The following is an 18185-nucleotide window of genomic DNA, read 5'->3' as shown; positions in this document are numbered from 1 at the left end:
GGGCTAGCTTTATTAGTATAAATGTGGAAGGGTGAAGAATGTTTTTTTAGATTATGAAAGATTTTATGCTTCATATACAGCTCCACAGTTCACTTGTTTAAGGTATTTTGTCAGCTTACAGTTGTAATGTTAAATGACACTGATCCTGCCTTCGCAACGAGAAAGGACTTTAGTAGTTGTGGTTCTTCTAATAGTAGTGTATATAGACAGTTCCTAGGTTAAAATAATTTAACATCTAATGCGTTTGTTTACTTGTGCAGTGGAAACTTCAAAAGTGTGATCAGAGAAATGTATAATTTTTTCTAATCCCTCACTGCTTCCTGTTCTTGGCTGGCATCTTTTTGTCTCCTTTGCCTGCAGGCATTTCTCACTCTTTTGTGACTGCAGCAGTTTCTGATTAACAAATAAATATCTTGCCCTTTATAGAACATGTTCAAATCTAAATCATTAAAAGAATTTTTCTTTTAATGATTTATACCATAAGCAACATAGCTTGATGCCCTGCTTCCTTCTGGAAGACAGGGATTTCCTTTAATGTGCGAGTATTTTGGTTTATGATGTTGTATAAATTAATAATACCTGTGCCTATCCATGCCTTCATGTAATAATATTTGAAGTATTTTACTTGATAAACAAGGCTTTTTCTTATAATAGTTAGCTTCGTCTGGCAAGTTTACTAAAACACCAAAACATCACTTTGCATAAAATGTATTTATATGAATAGATTTTAAACTGTGGAATGAAATTGTTGCTTTTGGATGGAAAATCAAATATGTATTTTCACCCTAGAACCTAAATAACACATTTTGAACAAGTGTTAAACTTTTATCTTAGGTGCCGTCAGTTTCACTTGAAAATCCTAATGATGTGTTTGAAGATGGTGAAAATCCTCCAAGCAGTCGATCATCAGAAAGTGGATTCACTGAGTTTGTACAGTACCAGGCAGATACAACTGATGACATTGATAGAGCACTAAGTGAAGGTCACGGTGTGCCTGGCATTCCTATTATTGGTAGCACATCCTCAGAGACTGAGACAGCATCAACTGTGGGGTCTGAGGAAACCATTGTACAGCTTTCTTCCATGATGACACAGGGGACAGCAACTCGAAGTGGGAAAACGATCCAAAAGACTGCAATGCAGTGCTGTTTGGAATATGTCCAACAGTTTTTAACCAGATTTATCAACCTGTATATCATTCAGAGTAATTCCTTGTCTCAGCCCTTAGGGGCAGAGCTTCCACTAGACCCCACTAGAGAGCAAGGACAGACCACAAAATGGGACAGAGAATCACAGGTTGATGCTAAAGTGAAGAAAACAAACAAAAAAACACCAAAAGAATACCTTCCTGCCTTTATTGCTGCTTGTCAGCTGTATCTTGAATGTTCAAGCTTTCCCGTTTACATTGCTGAAGGAAACCGTACTTCGGAATTACATCCTGGGAAGCCCGAAGTTGGTAAGCTGCACTCTTCTTTGTTCTATGCTTTTAAAATAGTTTGTTTGTTGGCTTTTTTTCTTTTTTCTTAAAAAAAAAAAAAGTAAATAATATTTATGCTTTGTATGTATTGCTTTTTGCTCTTCCTCTCAGTAGTATAAGTTTCCTTATGTATCAGTTGGTTTAGTTTTTTGAAACTAAAATATTTTCTTATAGAGTTTTAGACTACTGCTGCCATGGAATTTGATACTAATTAATATGGGGGTTGCAAGTATAAATTATGCAAACTGAAACCTGAGAGTAGGACCTAGGTTTTCAGATGCTCCTCTCTGTGGATCTCTGATATTTTCCTTGTCATGTTCTGTAGTAACTACAGCTGACATCAAGCATGGTTTTGGCTTCATTTTAGCAATTTTGGATTGATGTGCACATTGATCACTTTGTGCAGTACACTGAAATTATAAGCTTCTGTCCAATAAAACTCATCCCAGATAGAAATTAATAGTACTTTGCTTCTATTAAAGGAACAGTTCTTGCAAACAGTTCTTCTAGCTACTGTTGCATTATAAAGCAAAAAAAAATGGTGGGGTTTATGAAGTGTGATACAGAATACAGAAATGTGATTCAGATGTTGACAACTCTGGATTACTGTAAAATGGGACATTTTAGATGGACAATCCTTTCCACCAGTTCATGAAGTCTTCAATTTACAGTTCTAATTTTGGTTACACTTCTCATCTGTGACTCCTGCTTTCCATAACGGAGAATGCCAGCGGAACATAGCATGGAGAACATAGTTGCCTTTGCCATACTTTGCACACCAGCCTTTTCTTCAACTACTGATATGTTTTTGTACTGCGAAACAGGCTGGTTTTATTGAAGGGTTCCTAAATTTGATACATGGTTTTGATGATTTGCATTAGTGATGTGACCCATCTGCCTTTAATCGGCAGCAAGAGTCATCAATCTGTTTATCTAAAGGAGCCAAATTAATCTGATATTGATAGAACATAATAGTGCTTAAATTTTGCTGTATGCTTAATTTCTCAGCTAAATGTGTGCTATTTTTAATTGAAAAAATTAGGGAGCTGAGCTGCAAGCTCAGAATAATGGTTTTATTTGTAAACTGTAGAACATTATGTAGAATTGCTAGGTACATTTAGACTGCAATTTACGTTGCAAAATTAACTTGTGGATATAAATTAGAGATTGCATTGTCCTCTGAATTCTAAATAGAAACTTTGTGCCTTTAAATAACACTTATGTTGGATATAAGAAGCATTTGCATTTTTTAGGAACACAGTGAATAGAGTCCATTTGAAGTAGTAGTCCATTTAGAGAAGAAGTCCAATGAAGTAGTCCATTTTAGAGAAGAGATTCAGAGCAGCCCTGCGGAGAAGGACTTGGGGGTGCTGGTCGATGAGAAAATGAACATGAGCCAGCAGTGTGCGCTTGCAGCCCAGAAAGCCAACTGTATCCTGGGCTGCATCAAAAGGAGCGTGACCAGCAGTTCGAAGGAGGTGATCCTGCCCCTCTATTCTGCTCTCGTGAGACCTCACTTGGAGTATTGTGTGCAGTTCTGGTGTCCTCAACATAAAAAGGACATGGAACTGTTGGAACAAGTCCAGAGGAGGGCCATGAGGATGATCAGGGGACTGGAGCACCTCTTGTATGAAGATAGGCTGAGAAAGTTGGGGCTGTTCAGCCTGGAGAAGAGAAGGCTGCATGGAGACCTCATAGCAGCCTTCCAGTATCTGAAGGGGGCATATAAGGATGCTGGGGAGGGACTCTTCATTAGGAAATGTAGTGACAGGACAAGGGGTAATGGATTAAAACTTAAACAGGGGAAGTTTAGATTGGATATAAGGAGGAAATTCTTTCCTGTTAGGGTAGTGAGGCACTGGAATAGGTTGTCCAGGGAGGTTGTAAATGCTTCATCCCTGGCAGTGTTCAAGGCTAGGTTGGACGAGGCCTTGGGTAATATGGTTTAGAGCAAGGTGTCCCTGCCCATGGCAGGGGGGTTGGATCTTGATGATCTTAAGGTCCTTTCCAACCCTAACTATTCTATGATTCTAGGTTTTAAGACAGAGTACTTTGGTACCTCTAAAATAAAAGGGAACATTATCCAACTTGGAGAGTTGAATCTGAACTTCAGAGAAAGACACTTTCATTATCAGGCCAGTGTATAGTATTATGTGAGGGGATGGTAGAAGGGGAAAACAACCGCCTACAGTAAAAGCAGGGTATGATCTGAGTATGAATTATCTTTCTCTTGCATGCGTTTTCCTAAACCCACAGAATGCACAAGTTGAAATACAAAAGATAAAGGACAATTGTGCATATCATTAAGGGATATAAGAATAAAAATTATCATATTAAATTTTTTTAAATGAATGTATCATCTATGATTTTTATTTCAGACTGTGAACAAGTACAACCTCCACTGTGGCTACAGACTTTAATGAATGCTTGCAAGCAAGCAAGTGATTTCAGTGTTCAGGGTGTTACTATTTCCCTTGTGATGGACTTGGTTGGATTGACTCAGTCTGTTGCTCCTGTCACTGGAGAAAATCTGAACAGTGTGGAAACTGCTCAGCCTCTTAGCCCTAACCAAGGAAGAGTGGCTGTGGTTATCAGACCTCCTCTTACTCAAGGCAATCTCAGATATATGGCTGAAAAGACAGATATCTTCAAGGTACAATGCAGTATCTCATTGCTGTTTTCTTTAGACTTCTCTTCCTGGTAAAGACTGACAGTCTTGGCCACTTTACCATTTGTGGTATGGTAAACCAAATTTTCTTGCTGCTGTAACCTGTGTTAGACTCTAAATGAAAGTACATAGTAAGTTTTCCCACTGTGATTATCTTCCTGACTGCTTGGGTGAAAAACCTTGTTTGAATTAATATTTTTAAAATATAAATGGTAAAATACAAACTCTGCATTTGTATAATTTATGGAAGAAAATTTCCAAAGGATAATCAAGCAGCAGGGCATATTAAGTAGTTAATTATATTTTGATGAAAATTTATTTGTGGAGATACCTGAGAATTCTGACTGAATTTTCTTATATAGTAAATGTCTGCAGTGTTTCAAACTATTCCTTCGGTTCATACAACATACAAACAAAAAGTAATAGTTTTATAGATTGTCTGTTGATCATATGTTATTGTCAGATGTCTCCCATCAGTGCATATTGTTCAACATCATCTAAAACTAAAAAAGACATGATACTCATTCACTTGTGTCTCTTGCCACTTTTATTCTCATGTACACAGCATATAGCTTTAACTCTTTGGGACCAGTTGGGTGATGGAACTCCTCAGCATCACCAGAAGAGTGTGGAGCTCTTCTACCAGCTGCATAACCTTGTTCCATCTTCTAGCATTTGTGAAGATGTTATTAGTCAGCAGCTGACTCACAGAGACAAGGCAAGTTGTTCCTATGTTTACTAAAAGATACTGAAAGATGGGTTAAGGATGTAACTATAGAAATGTGTTTAGAAGAAGGACTTGGTGCCTTAGAGGAGGGTATAAATAGCTTCAGTATTGAAATAATGTTGACTTACATTGATTCAAACATTAAATATACTGGTTATTTTTTACTTGCATGCAGAACATCAGATTTGTCCATCCTTTGACATTGCCACCTTCTTTCCTGTATTCCCACTCAGAAGAAACCTTAACCTTATATCTGTAGTAGTTGAGCCCTGTTTTCATGACATCTTGGTGTTTCACAGATCTATGAAGTGTTTGTAATCATAGTAATTTAATACGGATTTTCTAGATTCCATTCCAATTGTCCTTACCGCTTTTCTTTCCCCGTACAGCTTCATCAAATTTAAGCACTTTTTTTTTTTTGCTGTATCCTAACCAACTGCAGTTCAGTCCTCTGATGTGCTCTCTCCTATTTAATCTAATTCTTGCATCTTGTCTAATAATTTCTGCTATTTCAGCATTTAGACTTTATGCTTCCTTTCCTCCACAGAACTGGGAGAAGGAGCAACAGCCAAGTTACTGTCATCACCAAGTCTCTGTTGCTTTTCTTGATAATGGAGTTGCATTCCTTCTTTAAGACAGTCATCTGTGGCTCCCTTAATCTATCATTTTGCTTTCTCTTTTCTGTCTCTCAGCTGTGATGTTCTTGCTGCCTTTTTGTGTCACCACCTTCTTTTTACAGTTTGAGATCTGTTTTCAATTCCTTTCCCTTTCTGTGAGATGCATCCTTATCAGTCTGCTGCATTTGATATTATTAATTTGCTGTTTCAGCCTTACTTTCCTTTCTCTTTTAAACCAGCAGTGAATCTAGTAGGCTTGTGGGGCTTTTTAGGGGGTTTGGGGTTTTTTTTCTTTGGTTGGTTTGTTGTTGTTTTTTTTCTTTCTTGTTTTGTCTTTCTGTGTTTATATATTACCTGATTCTGGTTCTTTTCTAAGAGTTAATGTAAATAGAAGATAAAAAAGAGACTTGTGCTATATAGCTTTGAGCTCCATGTTCTGATGCTTGCCTTGGTTAATTATTTCCAGATAAAGTGTTTCTGTGAAATTCTCTCCCTGTGTTGGGAAGTGGGGGAATTCCAATTATTAGATATTTTTCTATGAAGAGGCTTCTGTACAATTTTTCTCCAATCTCATGTGGCCCCTCTCTTCCCTAGTTATTTGTCCTTAGAAAATTTAGGTTCTGTTTCCGTCATGTTTGCCAGTTCTAGAGGGTAACTAGTGAACTGGTCTACCAGTAATTGCCATTTCTTCGTTTGTGGGAAATGTGCTTGGCTGCTGTGCTCTGATTGACATGGATCTGGGTTTGTGAGTTGCCTGTGCATTTCTCTGCAGCATGGGCACTGAGGCTACTCTAGTCTTGAAGGTCTTTACTTTCCGTCTTTCGCTCATGTCAAAAGCCATGGGCTATAATTTGGCAGAACTTCTCGTGACCAGAGCTGCTTGTTTGCCTCTCCACACAGTTTGGCTTCTTGTTATTATTTTATCGCTTGTTCTGTCTCCTGTTCTGCTACCACAGGTTATAGTGTTTGCACATGACCCACCTTTGTGGATTTCTGTCATTCCTTATGGCTATGCAGAGGTCTCGTATCTCACTGCTGGCTGTTTTTCAGAAGTGATCATGGTTATTCTATTGCTTGCTTCTGTTTTGCTATCAGTTTAGATAATTCAATAAAATAATATTTTCAAAATCTTTTGAAGCTGGCAGGTACTCAGACTGTTGACAAATGGTGTTTTTCTTAGATCTGTGATGAATTTCATGCTAGACAAAGGGGGGTTTTCAGCATTTAGCAGCAGACTTGCGTAGGAGATGTTATCACTTATCAAAAGTTATGCTATGCTTCCTGATATATAAAACACATGCTTAGCTTTTACTATTGTTTGTAGGAGTTCTACTTTTCATGGCGGGTACTTGTTTTTGGGTTTGGAGGCATTTTTCCTTTCCCTCTGTCCCCTAGAAATTTGTTTCAGATGGAGGCTGTCAAATTGACATTTGAGTTGAGGCCTTTGTAATGCTTTAAATTTTAGGTATGTGAACTGTTTTTTTTACAGTCTCAACAGAATGAACAGTAGGGAATTATTTGTTTATATGCTCTACCAGCTCATGGTTGTGACTTCAGAAGCAGCTACCTTTTTGTCTTTCTACCAGAGAGTAACCAGGTCAACAAAAGTGAATGTGAGCCAGTCTGTCAGTCACTGCACTTCACAGCTTGACATATTGATAAAACTGCTGATGGCTTATAGTTTCACTTATTAGGCTGGTCTGTAAACTGCTGTGACTGTGGATATGGTGCTTGCTCATATCTGCCAGCTTTACTGTGAAAACAATAATTACATCTTCCCAGCATGGATTGCAAGGACCTACTGTTATGTGTTGGAGAATTGGTGTTTTCACTCTTTATTCAGCAGATGTTAGTGAGTTGTTTTGTGTAACCATATATTTTTTGTAGCAGTAGTGTGAGGTTTAGGTGTTTTTCCCTGTGAGAAGCATATTTTTAGTATATACATGTGGTGTTTGCTTTACTTTCTAGAATGTTGCTGTTGTGGTCTTTTTTTTTTTCCTTTAGTTTATGCCTGATGTGATCTGTCTTGTGTCCTTTTTGTAAATTTCGATTTTTCTAGCTTTTACTTAAAGCAGATATTGCTTGTATTTGCTGTCCAAAGCTAGTTAAGCTGCGTGTTGTAAATTAAGTCTGGAAGTATGCCAGATTTTCACAGTGGCATTAACAAGTTATAGTTTGATTTCATTTTGATTAGAGGTAAATATACCTACTGTTCATTCCTTATAAGTACATCTTTAACAACAAACAAGTGAAAATCTTCCTCCTCTTGTCTGTGCTTATCATCTAGTAATTTAGTTTAAGTCCTGATTATATTTGAAACTAATTTTGATGTTTTATTCAGTATAACCATCCAGATTGTCTGTTTACCCCTAAAAGTGCTTAGTAGCTTTCTTGTCTTTTGGATGAAGTTGTTTTTAATACGTGTACCCGTGTATTCATATCATAGCATGGCATTTGCTATTATTTACAGCCTTGCTGGTATAACTCACTGTCTTGATCAGTCACAGTAAAGAGACAAAGGTATAAAAATTGTTACTCTAATACTACTTTCACATTAAACATTCTGCGTATTGTTGCTAGTCATTGGAAGTCCTTTGGGCAGTAAGCATATCCTATTTGTCCAAATAAAACTCTTAAGTTCCATAGCTAAATTTGGCATGTTAGTGATGAGCTCTATCTAGATCATACCTACTTAAAAAATTCTTGTCTCCTTCTACCCAACCTATTTTCATTCCCTTATTTCCATGCATACTGTATTTAATTGCACCATTCCAGACACTATCTATAAAAATTTCTTTTTCTGCTGCTTCTCTCTGCCTCTGTATGCTTGAGTTTTCATATTGAAGAGCTTGCATGTATTTCCCTGCTCTCTTCATTATCTCTTCTAGTGCCTTGATACAGATAGGTAAACTCACTGAAAACAGACCTGTGCAACCTGTGAGAGTAAAATAAGTATTGTTCAAGGTATATTAAGTATTTAAAACTTTCAAGCTAAACTTTGAAAATAAGGCTGCCAAGATCAAGATGGGGAGAATCCTTTCATGCTACTAAATTGTTTGCAGAGACCAATTGTTGCCTGCTACTGTTTTTAATGTTAGAAAATAGGATTTGAATGCATAGTCAACAAAATTAAGAATTTTATTTTATCTTTTAAGCTGCTGTATGCATTTTTTTTTTATCCAGTTCTTCTTAGAGGCTTTTGTATTCTGATAGATCTAACTTACAATTTTGTCCACAGAAAATAAGAATGGAAGCTCATGCAAAGTTTGCAGTGCTATGGCATCTCACGCGTGACCTTCATATTAACAAGTCATCTTCCTTTGGCCGTACCTTTGATAGGTTGGTGATCATAAGCATGATTCAGTTAAAATAACTTTGCTTGAACTGCATTACACTGGAAACACAGAGTTTTTAGAATTCAGAGAACCACAGTGGGAACTCTGAAAGCAAGGAAGGAGGACAAGAAGTTAATTCATGTTAGACAGAATTGTTTTCACAGTGATGATTATGTAAGCTGAAATTCTTCTGGTAGTTGTAAAGAGTAGGACAGGAATGGTCACATGATTAATTAACCATCACTGTGGTTAAAATATTAGTGTATATTGAACATATTATGTGATTTCCTGCTGTGATTTGGTAAAAACAAAAGCAGGAAAGAGAAATCAGCCTAGAAGTGAATTGTATGAAAACAGATATAACAGTAAAGCTAAGAACACTTAAGAGCAAAATTACAAGTAAGCACTAAAACAAGGAAGTTTCCTTGTTTAACATGTGTTTTGCCTAAGATGTCATTCATTCATGGTGAGAAGCAGAGGATTTCTGGTTTATGTTCTGGTATCAGACTACCTTCTCAGAAAAAAACTGCATGATCCAGATGCTGAACTTGTCTTCCTCAGCTAACACATGTGGAAAAGTGCTTATTTAAATTTCCTAATGTATTCTTCGCTGTAGGAAGCAGAGTTAAATATTGTAATTTCTTTGGCTTGATAGTGTCACTCATTGCAGACATGGTGATAAATTCTGTACCTACAGCAAAGAGCGAGTGAGTATCTACTACTGGAGGCTGTAAAACAGTCAGATAAATTCAGAGTCCAATATATATTGGTTTTTCTGCAAGCCTCAGAAGGATTTTAAAGGCTAAAACTATTGAAAGAAGAAAATAATGACTGTAGGGAGTGGTGAATTGTCAAGTATGTTTCTCTTCTCCATTCTTGAAGAAAAATCTTTGAATAAGTTCTCTTTTCTTTCCCATGCATCTGTGTGAATTGGCTTTTAAAGTTTTATCTTTAAAACTAGCAGTTATTTGGCAACTACAGCTTGTTTTACTAGTAGCTGTACAAATACTTGAACTGACTATACAACTGCTGCTATTAGAACAGCTGTCTTAACTGACTTTATTACTAGCTCTTTCTGGCCTTTTCTTCATTAAGCTAGAGTAAAATATAGAATTTCAGGTTGAAAACCTTGAATTCCAAAGAAAATACTATATAATGTGGAGAAGACACTTGAGTAGGTACTGACATGTTGAAATTTATCATGTATCAGATAAAAATGGGATTATTCTGTGAGTAGTTTAAAGTTTGTGCTAGGTTCATTCTTCTTTCTGTTCTAGATCTTTGTTTATCATGCTGGACAGCCTTAATAGCTTGGATGGTTCTACATGGTCAGTGGGACAAGCCTGGTTAAATCAGGTGCTTCAAAGACATGATATTGCAAGGGTTCTTGAACCTTTGCTCCTACTGCTTCTCCATCCAAAAACTCAGCGAGTTTCTGTTCAGCGAGTACAAGCTGAATGTTACTGGACTAAATCTCCCTATCACCCTGAAGAAGAAAATGAAAAACATTTTATGCAGAAGTTTAGCTGTGCTGATGGTATGTACATAAGAAGACTGTAGGAAGTTCCTTATTTAATTTCTTTGTTTTTTTCATGCAGCATTAAAAATGTAGGAATTTTTGAGAGTAACTGGCAAAACGAAGTGCTGGAATAGTTATGGCTATAATATGTGCATTTGTGCATGTTTTTTCTAATTAAAGTTTGGATATCCCAAACATCATTGAAAGTTTTATTATTCTCAAATTAAGATGATATGCAAGTATTTTAATGCACAACGTTATCTTGGGTCTCACTAGATTTCAGCAGATCTTAAGAATATGGCTTGAAACTTAATCATGAAATCAACTGCTTTTATGAATTAGGACCTCTAATGTGAGGCAGACTGAAAACATACTGATAAGTTTGAAGGTGTTTGTATGTATTGTGTAATCTTAGTCGCATACTAACAATTCTTTTTTATGAAAACACGATCAGATAAGATGGCAAAAGGATTCATGGGAGAACTGTCATTTTGCTAAGGTCTACTGCTGAAGTAATCTTGCTTTGGTTATGTGAATGTGTGTTGTTGCCATAACAACATTATTATTTTTCTGCTGTGAAGTGGAAAGACACTGTTTACAATGCCTTTATAATTTGAAGTCTTATTAATAGTTTAAATTCAAATTTTTAATTCTAAATTCTGAAAACCAAAGTATTACATTTATAATTTTTTTTGTTTATCTTTAAGCATTTTCCCATGTGCCTGTAAGCCAAGAACAACTTATTATACCCAAAGAAGGTAATGAAAAACAACTTGCTATGGATGAAATGGAGAACTTCAGCCTGACTGTCAACCCTCTGAGTGACAGGCTTTCTTTGTTAAGTACCAGCAGTGAGACCATACCAATGGTTGTGTCTGACTTTGACCTTCCTGACCATCAAGTTGAAATACTGCAGAGTTCTGACTCTGGCTGCTCCCAGTCATCGACTGGAGACAACATCAGTTACGAAGTAGAAACAGAAAGCCTGAGTGCTCAAGATAGCTCTCAGACTCTGAGAGAAGACTCACCTGATGAAATTGTGCAACAAGTGGTTACAGATCTTATATGCAAAGTTGTAAGCGGTCTTGGAGAAGAGGATGAATCAGTTAAACATAGCCTGCATTCTGAGGATACTTCATGTAAATTCAGTCCTTTGGATAACTCTGTGGAGGTGACAAAAAATGAAGATCAAAATATTCAAAGTAGCCAGAGTAGTTTGCTTAGTAACGACAGCTCCCAAGTGCTATCGGCCTCAACTGAGACTGGACTTGAGAGCTTAGGAGATGAAATTTCTAGAAACAACACTTCACCCTGTATTGCAGAAAGCCAGCAGTCCCTCTCTGATCTCACTCTTTCTTCCACTGAATCAAAGTCCAGAAAGCAAAGCCACAGTAGTATCCAGTTCAGCTTTAAAGGAAAGCTACCAGAAAAAATGTCAGAAAAAGAAACAATTGTAAAAGAGGCTGGTAAGCAACCAGGTGCAAAACCTAAGGTGAAAATAGCCAAAAAGAAAGATGAAGAGAAGAAGAAAGCACAATCAGAAAAGCTTAAACAAACAAACATCTTCTTTAGTGATGGTCTTGATTTAGAAAACTGGTACAGTTGCGGAGAAGGAGAAATTTCAGAAATAGAAAGTGATGTGGGGTCCCCAGGAGTGCGAAAATCTCCCAACTTTAATATCCATCCATTGTATCAACACGTGCTGCTTTATCTCCAGCTGTATGACTCTTCAAGGACATTGTATGCTTTTTCTGCAATTAAAGCAATTCTGAAAACAAATCCTTCAGCTTTTGTAAGTGCTATCTCCACTACCTGTGTCAATAATGCATACACTCCTCAGCTTTCATTGCTCCAGAATCTTCTTGCCAGGCATCGGATATCTGTTATGGGCAAGGATTTCTATAGTCACATCCCCGTTGATTCTAACCATAACTTTAGGAGTTCTATGTACATAGAAATTCTCATCTCCTTGTGTTTATACTATATGCGGAGCCACTATCCAACTCACGTTAAAGTAACCTCACAAGATCTAATAGGAAACCGTAATATGCAAATGATGAGTATAGAAATTCTGACACTTCTCTTTGCTGAGTTGGCAAAAGTGATAGAAAGCTCTGCAAAGGGCTTTCCAAGTTTTATTTCAGACATGTTGTCCAAGTGCAAGGTACAGAAGGTGATCCTGCATTGTCTGCTGTCTTCTATCTTCAGTGCACAGAAATGGCATAGCGAAAAGATGGCTGGAAAAAACATAGTGGCTGTAGAGGAAGGTTACTCTGAAGACAGCCTTATAAATTTTTCTGAAGATGAATTTGACAATGGTAGTACTCTGCAGTCCCAGCTTTTGAAAGTACTTCAGAGGCTGATTGTGCTGGAACACAGAGTAATGACTGTGCCTGAGGAAAATGAAACGGGCTTTGACTTTGTCATAACGGACTTGGAGCACATTGGTCCCCAGCAGCCGATGACTTCTCTTCAGTATTTACATTCCCAGCCAATAACCTGCCAAGGCATGTTTCTCTGCGCAGTGATACGAGCTTTACACCAGCACTGTGCCTGTAAAATGCATCCCCAGTGGATTGGCCTTATCACTTCTACGTTGCCTTACATGGGAAAAGTTCTTCAAAGGGTGGTTGTTTCAGTGACTCTTCAGCTCTGCAGGAACTTGGATAATTTAATTCAGCAGTATAAATATGAAACAGGATTATCTGATAATAGGTATGTGTATGGTATGTAGAGGTGTATAATCTTTTTAAGCAGATTTGATTATGTTGAATTACTTTACAAACAGATTAACCTGTTCTTAAAAAAAATTAATCTCATTTTAGGCCTCTTTGGATGGCATCAGTCACTCCCCCAGACATGGTTCTTACTTTATTAGAAGGGATCACAACAATAATTCATTACTGCCTCTTGGATCCATCAACTCAGTATCATCAGGTAAAATTATCTGGGTGTCTATGCAGTACATGTCAAATTAAAGACTATGGTTATATTAGCAGATATGAAGATCTGGGTGAGGGAAATACCAAATAAAGAGCTTGTCTTAGCTAAAAGTATGGGGTTTTTTTTATTGATCATACATGCATCTCAGACAAACTATTTTCTACTAAACATATTTGGATTTTTTTTTCTTGGTTGGTTTGTTATTTGGGGTTGTTTTTTTTGGTTACCCTGAAATAACTACCGTCTGTCTAGCGAGCTATCTTCATTTTGTGAAACTCCCCAGACTGATGCATAACCTGTTACTTTTCTGGTGGAACTGTGTTCATCTTGCAATATGTCAAAACATTGCCTTTCTGTTCCTTCTGTATATTCGTGATTTGTCTTTAGTCAAGCAATATTTTTAGATCTGATATTCTTAGCATAGATTCTGTTAAGAATTTGGCCTGTATTCTGCAAGAGAATTTTTATCCTGCTCCCTCTGCAATCTTGGCATCTGCTTTTTTGTTGTTGTTATACCTCTTAGCCTTCCATTCATCCAAAAGTAACTGAAAAGTATTTATTATCTGTGCAAATAAATAATTTTGCCTAGAGTATTAGTTACATTTGTAATTGTTTTAAAGATATAGATAGATGATACAGAATTGATTGTTATAAATATGAGGCCTCACATGTTCTGAATACATTTGATGTTGTACAGTTGATTCAAAAGATTCTGTAACTGTTGTTTTTAATAGACCTGTACATACTGTAAGAATTATAGAAAAAATGTTTAACAAAATTGTTAGGGTTGAAAGCTTCCATGACCATTAAGTCTAAATTTACACTATTTTATTTATGCTGTTTATAAAGATATTTAATGCTTTTACTCCTCTCTGGCTTTTGAATCCAATAGCTTTTGGTTAACGTAGATCAGAAGCACTTGATTGAAGCACGAAATGGGATACTATCTATCTTGCATATGATCATGTCTTCTGTGACTTTGCTCTGGAGCATCCTTCACCTTGCAGATTCTTCAGAGAAAACTGCTGCTGCTGCATCCATTACCACTATTAATCTTGGGTCAACAAAGGTCAGAATATGAAGGATAATATCATTTAAGATGTTCATTAATACCTCTGTCAAACTAAATCAAATTCCATTGCCTTAAATGTAAATTGAATTCTAATACCTTTGTCGTCATCTACTCATCCAATCAAACCCAAGGGGTTTACAAATGGATATTGAATCCGCTTTTCAACTTGAGTATATCAGTTCAAGACAACAATGTCTCACCTCTTTCTTTCTATAAGGAAAATGAAATCCATCTTGGGGAAAAAAAAAAAAAGCCACTCATTAAGCGTTCAACATGTCCTATATATGAAAAAGTCCAGTTTGAATTCAGCTTGTTTGATGTAGTATCAGGATAAGTTACTTTACTTTTTCACCTTGTTGCTTTCAGTTAATTCTTTTTTTAGCTGCCTTGGAGTTGAGGGATGTGGTTAAAACACATGAAATTGTGGAATTCTACAGCATTGTGCGTCTAAACATGCTTTTTAAGCTTCACTACAACTAGATTGCTTTGGCAGCTGTGCTTCACAGGTGCATAAAGTGTATAGGCAAGCTCTGGGATTATGTATAGCAGTTTCCTGTAAGCTTAGACAATTCCTGCTGAAATATCTCTGATCAAGGTACAAATGGCTTTCAGAAAACAGATAAAGTGCATTTTTGTCTGAAGCCTTCCTGTCACAGAGTACAGGTCAAGACAGTGCTCAGGAAATGCATTTTCTGACCTACGTATACCTAAATAACTTCTGACATGCCTAAAAAACCCATTATGAAGATTTCCAACAGTGAATATTACAGTCTCCCAGATTATCATGTTCTTTCTTTTAGGGTTTCTCCTCCACCCCTACTTCTTTATCTTGCTTACCACAAAGCAAGTCCATTACTGTTTATGGCAAATATGAGCATCATCTTCCTTTGTTCTTCCTAATTACCTTATACACATTTGATAACTATTATATTTCAACTTAATGATTTTCTCCTGACTGTATACAAACCCATTTCTGTCCCTTGTTGGAGGTCATAGTCCATAGCACTTTTCTTTTTGTAGTTTGGGTTCTGTCAGTTTGTGGTACATTTCCCTAAGTAAGGTGTCCAAATTGGACATGGTATATGGTGTCTTCCCTCAGGGGAAATATTTAATGCTTTTCATAAGGTGTTGCTGTTTATGAATGCTCTTTTTCCCTTCTTTGCAAAATTATCATGGTGAGTTTGTAATTCACTATAATCCCAAGACTTTTTTTTTTTCTGTAGCACCACTATCTAGTTTCTCATCCTGAATCACTAATGTGTATCTTTACCTTTGCATGCAAAGACCAAGGCTTTATTGCAGTATCTTTCTTTAGGATGCTTTTTGAGTTTGTCAGATTATTTTTAGTTCTGTACCTTTCTATCAGTTGCTTCCTACTTAATTATCATTTGCAGATTTAACAAGTGTATTTTATCTTCCCTTGTCTTAGTCATGAATAACATGATTGAAAAGCATCAGATGTAAATTACAGCTTTATAAACCCTCTGAGTGAAATCTTCCATTTTTATAAAAAAACAGTGATAATTACCATCTAAGTATGGCTTTATAGCTAGCTGTTTTGAGCATAATGCTGAGATGCTTATCTAAAGGTGTATGTGTTCTGCTTCCATATTTCAGAATTTGAGGCAGCAGATCCTTGAACTTTTGGGTCCAATTTCAATGAATCATGGTGTTCACTTCATGGCTGCTATTGCATTTGTATGGAATGAAAGGAGGCAGAATAAAAATACTTCCAGGACAACGGTATGTTTATACTACTATGGTCACTTCAAATAGTGGTAACACCTCCCAAGAGTTTAGCAGCAGGAAGGAGAAAATTGAGACATTCCAGTGAAAAAATACATAGTATGAAATATGGAGAGTAGTTATATTGTATTTTTAATTAGCAGCTGTACTGTAGGGAGCCACCAGTTAATTTTAGAATGGGATAATATTCCTGAATTCTTCAGAAAAAGAGAAGTAATTCCAAGTCTCTATATGATCTGTGAGTAACATTTCAATCCCATGAGGCCAGCTGCTTTAATTTTGGTCTGTGATGATAATCTGTGGCATACATTTGATTCTTTTAGGTTATTCCTACAGCAGGTGACGAGCAACTTCTACTGGTCGAGCTAGTTCGCTCTATCAGTGTTATGAGAACAGAGACTGTTATACAAACAGTGAAAGAAGTTTTGAAGCAGCCTCCAGCCATAGCAAAGGACAAGGTATGAGAACTATAGAGGTGCTATTGATTTATTGAATGTTCTCTTACTGAAGCTTAGAACACCGGTGATGTGGGAACTTCATTCACAAAGGTGAGCAGTACAATGTGGAAAATTTTCACAGTATCTAATAGATGGATGAACTTCTGAAGGGAAGTCATACCTCCTTAAGTCATTACCATTTACTGAACAATTCCAGAATCCTGTTTACTGCTTACATTAGCAAACATGTGCTTACCGTAGCAGCAGGTTATTTATTTTTATTTTTTTTCAAAGAGGAAAAGTGGGGAAAAGAGGGAACAAAATATATTTTTATAGAGATGTCTGAATGGATACTTGTACTATCCTGTTAATGAGTCAAGCTGTATCTTCAGACACTGCAATACAATTATAGCATTATGAGTTTTGCCCTGGGAAGTGAGGAGAAAAAGTCTCTTCTTCCTTTTGACATAGGTTTCCTATCTTTTTCTAGAAACATCTTTCATTGGAAGTCTGCATGTTGCAGTTTTTCTATGCCTATACTCAAAGGTAAGACAAGAAGTTAAATTATATTTCTGTCACCAAGAAACAGATGGTCAATTTGAATATTTTATATCTTTTCGTAATCCTTAGGATGAGAAATAGCCTGTGTAATATAAACCATGAGGAAAGAATGGTTTTGAACTGTAGGTGTCGTAAAGAAAAAAAGTAATTTATTTTGTGACTTTTTCTACATCACCTTTCTTCCCTCACCTGAAAATCCTGCAGGAAGTCTGCCCCTGCCCAAGGAAAGCTGATCTTAAATATGCTGTAACTGATCAGTACCACTCCAACATTGTTCTGAAAAGCATGTCTTTAGAGTACACTGTTCTTCTTCCTTTCCTTAATGACTTGATGTATGCACCTGATATTAAACGGAAAATCAAAGAATCAATATGAATGTGGATTTCACAATATCTGACAGGAGAACTGTGAGATAGAAAGAAAATGGGAAATACCTGGGGGAGATGCTGTTTTTATTGCCATTGCATCTATCTCTCTCTTTTAGGATTCCAGTGACCAGCTTAGTAGATAGCTGGGCAGCACTGCTGCTTCTGTTAAAAGATTCCATCCAGGTTGGTCTTCCAGCTCCAGGACAATTTCTCATACTTGGGTAAGTGCTCTTGATATTTGCAATTTCAAATAAGCTCAAATGTAAATATATGAAATCATACTTGAAATTTTAATGTTTTCAAATCTCTGCCACTTATTTTTGAGTGTTAGAGCTGAGGAATGGTTACATATATTAATTTTTACAGTATAGTACAATGTAAGCCACAATCTTACTTTACTGTTTATTTGAGCAATTCAGGCTCTTCAAACAGTAGGCTAAAGTTTCTGATTTTTCTTTGAAAATAACTACAATGTCTATTTATTAGGTATATGTAGATTTTCAGCCAACACAAAGGGTTCATTCCCAGCATGAAAGTTGTATGTGTACTGTTAGAAATAAATGTTAACTGTGATTTTCTGCATAAAGCTACAAGGATCATTTTCTTTAATTTCTGGAATTTATTTTCCCTATTAAAGTGTGTTTAAAGTTACTTTCGTGTATAGTCTAGCAAAATATGTTCTTGATAAAGTATTAGGTTATGATCAAAATTAATT

At 36.5% G+C, this 18185-nt stretch overlaps 1 protein-coding gene across 7 annotated transcripts in view; it reads left to right on the top strand.

The window, feature by feature from the left end:
• The window catches only part of DOP1A (DOP1 leucine zipper like protein A), a 63569-nt gene that overhangs the window by 32189 nt on the left and 13195 nt on the right, over positions 1 to 18185 (top strand). For all 7 annotated transcript variants that reach the window (XR_009726264.1, XM_061358353.1, XM_061358349.1 and 4 more), the window contains 12 exons: positions 835 to 1456; positions 3856 to 4130; positions 4711 to 4863; positions 8728 to 8828; positions 10102 to 10361; positions 11051 to 13058; positions 13169 to 13280; positions 14179 to 14355; positions 15976 to 16101; positions 16428 to 16562; positions 17032 to 17087; positions 17587 to 17691. Coding sequence is in view for 6 of the 7 variants with exons in the window: in XM_061358353.1 (XP_061214337.1) it covers positions 835 to 1456; positions 3856 to 4130; positions 4711 to 4863; positions 8728 to 8828; positions 10102 to 10361; positions 11051 to 13058; positions 13169 to 13280; positions 14179 to 14355; positions 15976 to 16101; positions 16428 to 16562; positions 17032 to 17087; positions 17587 to 17691 (4130 nt within the window). In the remaining variant the exon portion in view is untranslated. The remainder of the gene's footprint in view (positions 1 to 834; positions 1457 to 3855; positions 4131 to 4710; positions 4864 to 8727; positions 8829 to 10101; positions 10362 to 11050; positions 13059 to 13168; positions 13281 to 14178; positions 14356 to 15975; positions 16102 to 16427; positions 16563 to 17031; positions 17088 to 17586; positions 17692 to 18185) is intronic.

This window comes from Neopsephotus bourkii, unplaced genomic scaffold (assembly GCF_033783945.1).
Source record: "Neopsephotus bourkii isolate Nb327-2 ecotype Australia unplaced genomic scaffold, CSIRO-AGI_Nbou_v1 NB_941, whole genome shotgun sequence".
Classification (NCBI taxonomy): Eukaryota; Metazoa; Chordata; class Aves; order Psittaciformes; family Psittacidae; genus Neopsephotus; species Neopsephotus bourkii.
The sequence above is the reverse complement of the archived record's forward strand: the minus strand, read 5'-3'. Positions and strand labels throughout refer to the sequence as shown.